At 44.5% G+C, this 12,738-nt stretch overlaps 1 protein-coding gene across 1 annotated transcript; it reads right to left on the reverse strand.

Moving 5' to 3' along the window:
* Positions 1–208: 208 nt before the first annotated feature.
* On the reverse strand, positions 209–10,843 carry LOC131138315 (uncharacterized). Its single transcript, XM_058087131.2, has 11 exons — positions 10,461–10,843; positions 9,687–9,807; positions 9,482–9,589; positions 9,367–9,403; positions 7,511–9,291; positions 7,406–7,436; positions 5,562–7,336; positions 4,383–4,431; positions 2,511–4,312; positions 2,397–2,433; positions 209–2,308 (listed from the first exon to the last, which is right to left on the reverse strand). Exons 1-11 carry the CDS (start codon positions 10,553–10,555, stop codon positions 789–791), a joined length of 7,356 nt encoding a protein of 2,451 aa, XP_057943114.2. The 5' UTR covers positions 10,556–10,843; the 3' UTR covers positions 209–788.
* Between the last annotated feature and the right edge of the window lie 1,895 nt (positions 10,844–12,738).

Genomic DNA, 12,738 nt, shown 5'->3' on the forward strand with positions numbered 1-12,738 from the left:
TATTATGTTAGCTTATGAATAATTTAATACGACCACGCGTGAAATATATATTTAAAAAATGTTTCCACGTGTATACGTCAAAAAGAGCAAATATATCAAACGCTTACTCATTAGCAGATTCCCACCGATTGAGCTAATGCAACTTGCAGTCTCACAGCGCCCCCTTGCGTCTAATTCCAGTACCGACTTCAATATCCAGAACAAACAAACACCACAATGGCTCTTTTTGGACAACTTTTATTACTTTTTTTGACAAATATATATAGAAGATTTTCCATATCAAGGAGACATTCTTTAAAAGCTAGGTTTACAGCAAATGTGACAGAAGACATGGCAACCCATCAGAACATGACGCAACAAAGCATTTTCAAATGTGTGCACAAGAAAAAGGTAAAAAGGGTGACGTTTCGTAGTAAAAGAAGTCATAAAAAGGTGATACTGATGCCAGCCATGTCAATTTTTGGTAATGACGACACTAATGGGACATTTTTTTTTTAGGAAATATTTTTGTTATATCAAGGCACACCAGCATTGATAACCATCAATGAAACATTGCTTTTCTTTGCTTTTCACCTGACTTTTGTTTACGCCATGTTGGTCCCGCTGACCAGTACGACTGTACAAACTACAGAAAAGGGGAAATATATATATAAAAAAAAAAAACTCGGTTTGTAGACTATCAACAAATGGAAAAGAAATTCATAATCAATAATATACATAGAAATGTTGATTACGGAACTCAAATGTGGTGGGAAATCACCACCTCCATGATGGAAGACCTTGCAGCTTCACAGAGGATGTAGCTCGGTGAAAGATCTCTTTTCCTGCTGTAGAAATTCCTGTAAGCTTCTTTTTCCTTGCTTGAAATTACTCTCCCGTCTTGAAAAGGGCAAAATGACCTGAAGTCGGAGCAGAGTCTCGATGTTGCTGAAGCTTCTGATCTGTGATGTTTTGAGGGCATCGAGCACGGTGGTGGGAAGGTAACCCGCCAGGGGGTCCAACCACTTCTCCTTCCACGTGTTGATCTCGTTGTCGAGGGAGGCCTCGTCGGGGAGGTCTTCCTTGTACAGGCGCAGCACGAGACCGCTGAGGGTGCTGGTTTGGACTTTGGACATTGCGTAAGGCACAATCTCCAGACACCTCAACGTATCCAGGACCTTTTCGGTGAAGAGCTCGTCGATTTCGAGTAACGAGTGCTCGACAAATTTTAAACTGAGCGCACGTTTGTAGAAATCGCTCAAAGGTTCCAAGAGAACCGAATGCAACATCGGGATGTGGAGTTTAACCGCGAGCGCCACGGCTTCGTCGAACCACGCTTTGTGACGCGCGTCCATGTCGGTCTTCAATTCCCTGAGAGACGCGGTGACATCGGGCAAACCGTTCACGGCGAGCAACATGTCCAAGGGTTTTCCCTGCAGGGACTGACTCAGCTTCTTGGTGGCACAGAGAACGTTTCTGAGAACCACCAAGGACAGGATGAACTCAAAGTTCGTGATGGCGTCAAAAAACCGTGACGCTTGTCGTCGGTCCGAAACGTCTCCGTGATGTTTGAGTTGGCTTAAGCAGAGCAGGACGGCTTCGATGATGTCCGCCATGACTTTATGCATGTCGTGACTCTTCTCCCACGTCTTGGTGAGCTTGTCCCTCAGCTCGTTCCCCTTGGCTTCGTTGTGCTGGAAAACCAGGAGGATCATCTCTTCCAGTTTATTTTGCCGTTCCGCGTCGGCGGTTAGCCAGTGTAGAATTTGGTCGATCCGGACCGTTGCGTCTGCGGCTGCTTCCGTCGGCGAGGACTTCGCCAGCCACGAATTGAAGGACAAACTGGAGCTGACGGTTCTCACGACTTGAGGGTACTTCTCGGCGAGCGCCGAGCTCACGACTCTCATTTGAGCTCCGACTTCGCCGACGCTCAGCAGCGTCTGTCCTCGGCAGTACGCCATGTTGAGGCCCCATTTTTCCGACAACGCCGTCTCGATAGACTCGGAGAGGACGGCGGAGTCTCCGACAAGAGGAATGAAAGCCAGCGTTTCTTCACATTGGATGTCGTCCTTGTTCAAGTACCTGATGCACAGCGGGACGTAAACCTTGCCGCTGATGTCAACGAACTGCTCGGTGATGATGGTGAAGAACTGCGAATCCCAGAGTTCCTTGATGATTTCTTCGCGGATCTGCGGCTCGTAAAAGGACAGTGGTTGTCTCGGTCCTGGACCGGGTTCCGGGACCGCTTCAGTATCTGTGCCCGTAGGAGCGCCGGTCGTATCGGGTTCTGTTGGCGTCTCCTGGTTTGAACCTTCTTGGTTGATGCTCCCTAACGACAAATTAGACACATTAGACCGGTTTCACATATATGATAAAACACGGAATTCCCAATGGTGAGACTGGGGAATCAAACTTACCCCTGTCCAAATGTAGTCCCCGTAAAGTCTCCAAGACCTACAAAACCAACAGACATTAAGCAGTGCTTACGGGCATTGACTCCAAAAAACCAAAGACCTGGAAAACTGAAGTACCTGTGAAAGACGCGGACCGCTGTCCGGATCAACCTCGATACACTTGGCGACGACTTCGGGCAGCCTCCGGAGTGTTGCGTCGTGAGAGCGCAGCATCACTCGAACCATCCTGTTCCCTTTGCAAACGGTATTCCTTATCAGATCTCTCATGGAATTCAAAGTGGTCTTCATCAGGTCGCATTCGATTCCGACGCTGGGGAGCACGGCTACGAGCCGAAGCAGTAAGCTAACTCTTGGGTGGTTCTTTGACTCCGGGTGGACTAATGTTTCGGCGATGGATGTCGGAGGAGAGACGTCCTGGTCTTTGTCCCCCCATACGGCGGCCCAGGCGTTGAGTTCCTGCTCCAGTGTGTCTGCTTCCGGAAGATCGGTTAAGTAGCAGCTGAAAGGCTTTTCCGGGTTCTCTGGGAAAAACGGTTGAGGGTTGCAGGACGGTAGCAAGGACAGGATGGACAGTCCTTTCAAGTGGCTATCCGAGAAACTGTACTTCATTTCATCGATGAGTTTTCCGAGAAGCGGAATACTGAGGTTCTCTTTGTAGTGCACCTCTGAGGAATCGTAGTCGCTGGTCTCCTGAAGAAAGCCGACCTGCTCGGGTGCTAGCTTGGTAGCTAACTGGAACCCCTGTTCGAACCAAGCGGCGTGGACGGCGCTGATGTTTTCCAACATTTTATTGAGGTTCTCGATGATCGCCGGGATCTTCTCCACTTCGCAAAGAATATCAGCAGGGTTTCCGCAGCGGAATACGACGCTACAGCTACTAAGAGGAGCGCAAGCGTTCTTGAGGATCACGAGGGTGACGATGAAATCCATGGTTCTTAAAGCAGCTGCGAGAACTTGCGCGTGCACCGACATGGCGCCTTTGACGGTGGAACCGACGGCATCCAAGCAACTGAGAATGTCCTCCAACGTGTCGGCGAGAATGTCAAAGTAGTCCTCTCGTCTTTTCCATCTCGAGCAACACGTCTCGGGAATTTCCTCCAAGGCCTCCCTCGGCATATTCAAAAGCCCATCCTGCGCCTGCGCTAACTTTCGTTCCAGAGACGGGGATCGATCGAAGAACATTAGCAAGTCTTCAGTGATATCGAGTACTTTTGCGACTAAAGAGCAAGGTCGGCTTCCGACCAGCCAACTGGCGAGGCCGCAGGACTCGCTAGGAGTCACGACGCATAGCGGGTAACTCTTCAGGAAATCCAAAGACAATTTCCTAAGACTTTCGTACCCGGAACCCAAGTGCATGAACGCTTGACCTCGACAGCGGGACATCGGTAATCCCCAGTCCTCCGTGATGACTTTAGCTAGCTTCTTTGCTTGAGTATCGACGTCGCAGTTTTCTTCGTATAACAAGTAGCCCATCAGCTCGACTTTCGGAGCAGATTCTCGAACGTACCTGACAAAAACGGGTACGTGAGTCTCGTCGGCGATTTTTACAGGTCGGTCGGTGATAAGCGAGAAGAACGGCGATTCCGTTATCTCTTTCAGTACCGCGTCTCTCATTCCCTCCGCGAGTAACTTGACAATTTCAGCTTCGCTTATCGATGGCGCGGATTTGTTGTCGTCCTTCTTCTTGAACCAGTGGCACATGTTGAGCTCCTGAGTGAAATACTCTCGTTCGTCTTCAGAAAGAGACGTGATGCTGGTGTTTTTTTTTCCCAGAAGCGCGGCCAGTCGAAAAACGGTGGCCAGACTTTCCCGGTTATCTCCAACATGGCAATTGTCATCCGTTATTTGCGGGCCTTCTTTTATGTCCGAACACTGTTGAATTTCGTCATTGTCGTTTTCCTCCTTGATGGACTCATCGACTGCATTTGAAAGAAATAGGGAGCACATTTTAGAGTCATTACTATTGTTATTTTTCAAAAAAGACCGTACCTTCCATGTTGTTGTCGGAATTCCTGGTGAAGGTTTTGGATTCCTTATCCTGTCAAAGCATATAAACAAATTTAGCATATGTGAGTTATCATCAATCGAACAAAGCAATTATGATCTACCCAAGAGTTAACATTTTTTAAATGTTAAAATGGCGGACGAGTGGTTAGCGCGCAGACCTCACAGCTAGGAAACTCGAGTTCAATCTCACTCTCTGTGATCTCTGTGTGGAGTCTGCATGTTCTCTCCTGGTACTCCGGTTTCCTCCCACATTCCAAAAACATGCTAGGTTATTTGGCCATGAATGTGAGTGTGAATGGTTGTTTGCCTATATATGCCGTCCAGGGTGTACCCCGCTTCTTGCCCGAAGACAGCTGGGATAGGCTCCAGTACCCCCGCGACCCTTGTGAGGATAACCGGTACAAAAATGAATGAATGAATGATTTGAGTGTTAAGTTGGTGTGTTATGAATTTAGTGCTGTTAGTAATGTGTTCTTTGAAAGATGACACAGTGTGTCAGACTGTTGACCTCTTTGACAATTTTTGACTCCAATTTTTATGACTCCAAATTGTCCATAGGTATGAATGTGAGTGTGAATGGTTGTTTGTCTATATGTGCCCTGTGATTGGCTGGCAACCAGTCCAGAGTGTAACCCGCCTCTCGCCCGAAGACAGCTGGGATAGGCTCCAGCACCCCCCGCAACCCTCGAGGATAAGCGGTAGAAAATGAATGAATGAATGAACACTGTGGAAATCGCATTATTGTAATAGTCAGATGATAGTAAAATTCAATTTTGTGATTTTTGACAAAAAACGTAAGGGGTTAGTAAGTCGTTTTTTTCAGGTTTTTTTTCCAACATGCTGCTAATGCACATTTCTGGTAAAAATAAAAAAAAAACACGGGAAACCTAACACACACTCAACAGGGGCCTGAGAAGCACCTAAAAAGGGCCAGTGTTTGAATTTTGTGATTTTTGACGTAAAACGTAAACAACATAAGGGGTTAGCGAGGAAGGAACGATAAATCCTATAGAAACTTTTGTCTGTACAGCTAATGCGCTGGGGTTCTTGAGCAACAATATTGGCTGATATAATATATGCTGATGAAGATGTACATGGAATATTGGAATACAAGATCATAACAACACAGTTGAATCTATTCTGTGTACTCGTAGTACTCACCAAACAGATACCCTCCAGGGCTTGTGGCGTCACCTTCAAACACTGGCTCACCATGCGATCCAGGTCTCGGCTGAAATCTGTGCCCACCTGTAGCACAGCCAAACACGGGGACCGGTCTTTGGGATTAGTGTTCCTCAAGTACTCTTGGAACTTCTTGTGTCGCATGACAACGCCACAGTCCTCAAGGGCGGTGCTGGGTAAGACGGACATAATCCTCAGGAGCGCGTTGATGTTGCCGAAGTACTGCATGACCGGCAGACGCAATGTGTGGAATATTGATTTGGGAATAGTCACGGATGCGACTTTGGTTTTCCATGTTACTCTCCAACAGCAGAGTTCAGTGAAGAAGTTGTCGGCATCGGGAAGATCGCTGCTGTAGAGAGGCGGCTTTGACTTTAAGCTCTCAAACATGTAGCTCACCGTCACCAAGCAAGGAACCAAGGACAGGAAATTGAGAGCTTCTTTGTGATCCTCGGAAAAATGATCCTTCACCGCATTGATGAGGTTATCGACGAGCGGCACGCTTAAGCTATCTCTGTAAAAACCTAGCGGCTTGATCATGTTGTCCCTGGGTAAATACTTTTCAGGCACTTCAACGGGCACCCTTAGACTATGCGCAATTGCACAAGCCTCGTCGAACCAATTCTGGTGAAACACTTTCAAACTTGTTTTGATTCTGTTCAACGTAGCAACGATTCCGGTGATTTGACACAGTTGGAACGCGGCGCTGAAATGATCCTTCTGGAGACCGGCGCTCAACTCTCTGGTAAAAGACGACGTGTTCTTTAGGACCACCATCGCAATGATGAAGTCAAATTTCATCACTTTGTTTAAGAGGATTCCGGCTTGTTCGGAAATTGACGCTTTCCATCTCTGCGGGCTGCTTTTGACTTTTTCTAGACACTCGACAAGCGGCTCTAGAATTTGCACAAAGACTTCGTAAGAATCGTGTTTTTCGTGCCACAGGGAGCAGAACGTGCCTTGCAGTTCTTGGACCTTTTCGTAGCTCTCCCGAAGACCGTAGGCAATTACGTGGTCGATCTGTTTTTCTAGAGCACTCCTGCTTCCGAAAAACATCACCGCCTCTTCGAATGTATCAAGCGCTCTTTTAATAATGGGCACCGGGGTCGATTTTGACCACCACGTATTGAACGAGTAGCAAGAACAGTGCGTGCTAATAGCGAGCGGGTACTTTTCCTGTACTTTGCAAGCGAACGCTTTTAGTTTGTAAGAAACGTTCCCGGATCCGAGGTAGGCTTGACCTCGGCAGTTATTCAAATCAAGACGCCACTCTTCCGTGACTATCGCCAAAAGCCGTTGCACCATCACGTCGCAATCCAGAGACGCTTCCAAGAATCCCAACAACTCCATACGCATGACATCGAAGCTGTCAACAAATCGAAGAAAAAGCGGAAGATAGTCCTCCCCGGCAAATTTCACAACACGGTCAATGAACAAGGAAAAGAACGAATTCCCTACTTCGGTGAGAATTCCCTCTTTGACGGCATTTTCACACACGGTGAGGACTTCGTTCATTTCGGATTTGGTGACGTATTCGACTTCTCCGTCCTGAGCGGCGGATAGCTCGCTTTGCTGCCAGCTTTGGCTGTTGTACGCGGCGGTCACCGCGGCCTGCAGGGCGGACTTTAACGCTTCTCTGTCCGTCTCGGCGCACTTCATCTCTACCAGCCTCTCGGCATCCATCTCCATGTTTATTAGCTGCAGTCTTAATTCGTCTTCAGTGTCTTTTTCAGAATGGTTTTCTTGGCTTGTCACTGTAACAAATTTTAAATAAACGTACAGAAAATAATCAAATTTAATCATCGTTTCATAAATTAGCTTACCATCGCTGGTCTTATTCCGGGTTTCTTCATCCTGCAATACAAATAATCATTCACTTAATTTATCATTGACTATTACAATTGTGGTAATTCCAATCTACTACTCACAATCTGTAAGATCTTCAGTATTTCTGGATGCTTCTGGACGTACGAGTCCACCATTTGTTCCACGCTGAAATGCACATCCTGGTTGACGTAGATGTACGCCGAACTGCAATGTCTCTGGTCCTCCGGCGTGGCTTTCAGATACGCGTGGCATCGCTCCAGTACCATGTTGTACTGTCCGTAAACATCCGCCTCGGCGTTGATGCACGGAACGGTCCCCAATACTCTCAACAAGCTCTGAACGTTTGGATAAAATCCGATGTCCGGTATCTTCAGCGTAGCGAATACCGTAGTCGGCAAGATTCTTCGTTTGCTTGCGTGCCGCCATTTCACTTCCCAACAACCGAGTTCTTCGTAGAATGTGTCGGGTCTGGCGAGATTGTTCAAATTTGCGTCCGCCACTTTGTCCCGACGAATGCTGAAACTGTGGTCGGCCATGTAGGAAGGCACTAGAGAGAGCCATCGGAGAATTCTAACCATCTCGATACTGAACACTCGGTTGACTTCGGCGACTAAGTACTGCAAGATAGGCCGAGCGAGGGTTTCTCTGTAGAAGTCCTCTAGTGGGGTGTCTTTTGCGTCTCCTTGATCCAATTCCGGTTTTATCACTTCGACGCCGAGCTTCTTGGCTCGACCGACTGCGTCCGCAAGCCATTTTTTGTTGAATACCGCAATCTCCTGTTGGTACTTGCTTACCAGCTTTAAGGCATTGGAAATTGTGTACTGCAGGGTGCTGCTCATGCTAATGATTCCCTTGAGGCTGGAATTGAGTATGCTAACACAGCAGAGTGTGTTTTTTAGAACGACTAAAGTCATAATGAAATTGAAATTTTTCAACACCGGTTTGAGTTTGGCGACTTGTTCGGCGGTGTCTTCGTCCACCTTGGCGATCATCTCGTTGATGCAGTTGAGGAAAGGTTCCAGAATATCTAACATGGTTTGGAAGGCGTCGGTGCCGTATTCCCAGTTGACGCTTAGAATCGCTTTGATTCGGTCCACTTCTCCTTTCATGTGCCCGTACATCATTTGAATCTTTCCTTCTAGTCTCTTGTACAACTCCGGTGTTGCCCGGAGTAACGAGGCTACCTCTTCTACAGTGTCGATAATATTTTGAATCGTGGGAACGGGCATGCAGCGTATAATCCATATATTGAATGCATACGGGTCACTTGGCGATAAAACCACTTGCGGAAACTCCAGTAAAATCTTACAAGTGAGATCTCGCATAGTTTGACACATGCGTCCGGTCACCAGATACGAGAGTCCTCTGCAGTGCTCCATCCCTAAACCCCATTTTTCTCTCAATTCCGATAAAAGAAAGTTAAACAGATTTTCTGCGTTCAAGTCACAAGGCAAGAATCCAACGAGGTGTTTTTGCGGGAGCCCAACCTCGGTGACGGATCGAATAAAAATCGGGATCTGCTCTCTCCCGTCTATATTAGTCACATCTTGGAGCATGATAGAGAAGAACCGGGCGTGTCTCAGTGTGTTTTGGATCTCCGCTCTCATTAGGTTCTCGCTGAACTGGAGGATTTCCTGTTTGTCGATTTTCTCTGCGCATAATTTCTTCAGCGAATGTTGACGTGATTCGCCGGTGGGTTCGTCGGTGTTGATATTGGCGCCGTTGATGCTGAATCCAGTCAGCGCTAGAATCTCTTTGAAATAAGCGGTGAGAGTGTCTTTAGCTTTCGAGACGCCGGGATCCTCTTTCGGTTCTTCGGGCGTTAGGCTGTCATCAACAGTAGCTTCGATTTCCTCAGTCGGTTTTGGTGTTGCTGTATTATCTGATGAGAAACAGCACAGAAGTGAGTAATACTAAACCCAGTAATACTTTACTCCAATAATGCAATGAATATTACCTCCGGGACACTTTTTCACAGCGGGTTCCTCTTCCGCCTAAATTGAACAAAATGACGAAACGGTTATTTTTGACTAAACTATTAGAATAAATGCAATGATGGCCGCCACACTTACAGGGCTTCCTGCACGTTTCCTGCTGCACGTCGAGTCATTATTTGTCGGCGTAGCAAAGTCAAATATTGTCGGAACAGCATCTTCGCTTAAGACACAAGCGCAGGAAATCTGGGAAAACAACAAATCGGAATCTCATACTTTGGAAACATGATTAAAAAAAAAAATATGAAAACAACTTGGATTTAAAAACGTTGCCTCTTTTTACCTCTTGGGAGATCATCGAAGGCTCAAAGTGTTTTGCACAAACTTTGTACAGTTTGTGCAGTTCCTCCGGAGCTTGTGATGCCAGATCTTCACGACAACAGTTAACTAACCATTGTTTGCAGCTGAAAACATAAAGCAAATAAATTTAAATTTACATAAAACTGGATGTTTTTTAAAAGTCTTTTTATCTGTCATTACGGGGCAAATGATAGGTCATTATTAACAAATTAATTATAACAATATTCCCAGAGACAATTAAGCAAAAAAAAAGGTGCGGCCCAAAAATGGCCCCGGGCCGCACTTTGGACAACCCAGCTGTAACAGCTTAATTTCTATCCCGTTTTATTCTTCTTTATCACATTTTAAAAAATTAATATATTTATAAAAGGTGAAATTCTTAACTCAGTTTAAAAGTTGTTCAACAAGGTGATAGCTATGCTAAGCTAAGTTACCGCGCAGGGACGCTAGGTGTCGTTTATAGAAATATCATTTACTAAAGCAAAAGTTTACAATTACGGTCTCTATTGTTTTTTTTATTACATAGTCAAACACCACGATATAAGGATTCGAACAATAAATCGAGTTAATGTTAGTTTCCCAGTTCGGACCAGTCAATGACTTGTTTCGGGAGTGTGGCGAGTCTGCGCCATTTTCAACTGAGTTGTGTCACTGACATCATGTTGAGCTAGCAGTGTTAGCATATAAGAGCTAACATGTTCCTATGGCGAGCTCGCTACCACATGCACATTTAACCCGGCAATAAAAACGTTCTTACCGCTCCGGGTCCGAGGGAAAGCTGAAAAGTGGAGTGCCGTGGTCGGGTCCATCTTGCTCGTAATCACAGTTGGCTGCAGCGCAGGAGTTAGTCATTTTGAATCGCAATGTAGCTAAGCTAGCTAGCGAGTCTGCTAGCTTAGCTCGGTAGTCTACTGAGCGAAACCTGCACAAGTCTACACAATCATTCCCCGGCAAAGATGTGTGCCACTAACAGTATATATATATGAACGCTATGCTCGCTTAAAGTCTTTTTTGAGAAGCTAACACCCAACTACTTGCATTGTTAAAAAGTTGATGCTGCGTGGTGCTCCAGTCGCCGAGAGCGTGAACCAGGAACTCGATACTGCAGTGAAGCGAGTTGGCCGGCAGAGGGCGGAATATACTTCAGTGACTGCTTTCTCCTTTGAAAAACAACTTATTTTATACACGTATTTTTAATTCATCAAAACAATATTATTACATACTTTTTAAAATGTTGGTAACATGTTTTTTTTAATTGTTTGGCCGTTCGTGTTGAGTAATGTAATGTTACTATTAGTTAGTAATAACTAATCGTAATTAGTTTATTGTAATAGTAATAATACTATTAGTAATAGTATTACTATTACTAGGGCTGTCAAATGATTATAGAATGTAATCAGATTACTCACGTATTTAACTAATCACTATAACCAACTATGTCTGAAATATGCCCATTTTACTGTATTTAGTCAATAGAAAGAAATATGTATTTGCTCCAAATGAACTGATCTTGAAAATCGCTAAAGGCATACGGAAATAAGTTATTTACCGCTTTTAACGCGTTATTTTTACAGCCCTAATTATTATTATTTCTTCCAGAAAGATGCACTCCATATCTTTTACTATCTCCAACATGCCGTCTCTCTTCTTCACTCCCAATCCCAGGCTGGCTTGCAACTCAGAAAGCAAACATTACTCCCCCTACCGTCCATCATATGAATTGCAGCTCAGTACTATCACAGGCGGTATCTTAAATATCAAGTTAAATATTTCAATAAATGAGCTGCTCTGTGTATATATAGTCAATAAAAGCTTTCCAAATTGAAATGTTTAATTTGAATACTTTGCAGTTATTCATCGATACATGAAACAAATCATGGAGAACATGAAAATATGGCATTTCTGCAGTTTATTCCAGATGACTTGTGGTTACCTGTCAATCACAAGTCATACAAACATTCACACCGCAACAGGAAAGTAGAGTACGACACATAATTCTTATTTTCAAATGGCCACAAGGCATGCTGGGTAGTCCAAATGCAACCATATGAACAATAAATTGGATATCACCCAATAAATAATTGGGTAAAATATCACCATGGCGATGTATCTTATTGTAGTTATTAGTACACTAAAATTAATTATGCGTGTACCAATGGCATGTCAACATCAACACATTAGGAACATTATTTTAGTAACCCCACCTACCCCCTTGTGTGTGTGTGTGTGTGTGTGTTCTTGCCTGTCATTATGCACAAGATATTATTTAAAGAAGCTGTTGTTTGTCACTATTTTGTATATTTATTTTGGTCCGCTGGCCCTTTAAGTCAGCCATTATTCCAGTATTTTCTTCTCATATTCTTTGTTAGAAGTTGACTGAATTACTGTAAATAAATTAGAGTTAAGAATAGTTACATTGGTACAATACTAATATAATACAATAGTGAATGTTAACATTATTATTATTGATTAATTATCCATAATATACGTATATTTGTCCTATCCTTAAATGTGTTGTGAGACCAGTGTGTGCCACTAGAGGGTGCTAATGAGTCACTATGGTCTTAAACCAACCACGCTAAGCAAAAAAACTACACACTTCCTGTACTTCCTGTACTTTCCCCTGGCAAAAAATAAAAAGCCCACAAATATTATATTGGCTATAAATGTCCTTTAGGGATAATAAAAGATTCAAACCATTGCAGTTATACAATTAAAATACTCACCACAGGAGCTTGTACTCGGTAAGAGGTGAAGCTAATCTGCTAGCGGACTGGTCAGTAAATGTATACAGTAAAATGAAAAAAAACATGAAGAAAAACAGTGAAATTATGTTTTTTGTCTTATAGAATTATTAATTGTAGTTTATAATTGTGGCGTTTTTGTGTGCTCAGGCCATGGTTGTTCCTCCTCGCCACTCTTTTGTCCGTGTTCTTCGGAGTGACACGCTACCCATTTGGTGTGCAATTAGGGAGACAAAGATGTCACTTGTGTTGACGTCCCCTGTATTGCACGCATGCTGCCTTCACTGTCGT

Source organism: Doryrhamphus excisus, linkage group LG21 (genome assembly GCF_037039965.1).
Source record: "Doryrhamphus excisus strain RoL-2023G ecotype Guam linkage group LG21, RoL_Dexc_Guam_v1.1, whole genome shotgun sequence".
NCBI classification, from domain to species: Eukaryota; Metazoa; Chordata; class Actinopteri; order Syngnathiformes; family Syngnathidae; genus Doryrhamphus; species Doryrhamphus excisus.

Excerpts from the sequence above, each read along its gene's own strand:
- LOC131138315 (XM_058087131.2), bottom strand. The coding sequence starts at position 10,555 with ATGACTAACTCCTGCGCTGCAGCCAACTGTGATTACGAGCAAGATGGA. Across the intron at positions 9,808-10,460 it reads TTTCCCTCGGACCCGGAGCG|CTGCAAACAATGGTTAGTTA; the intron begins GTAAGAACGTTT and ends TTATGTTTTCAG. Across the intron at positions 2,434-2,510 it reads GCGGTCCGCGTCTTTCACAG|GTCTTGGAGACTTTACGGGG; the intron begins GTACTTCAGTTT and ends TTGGTTTTGTAG.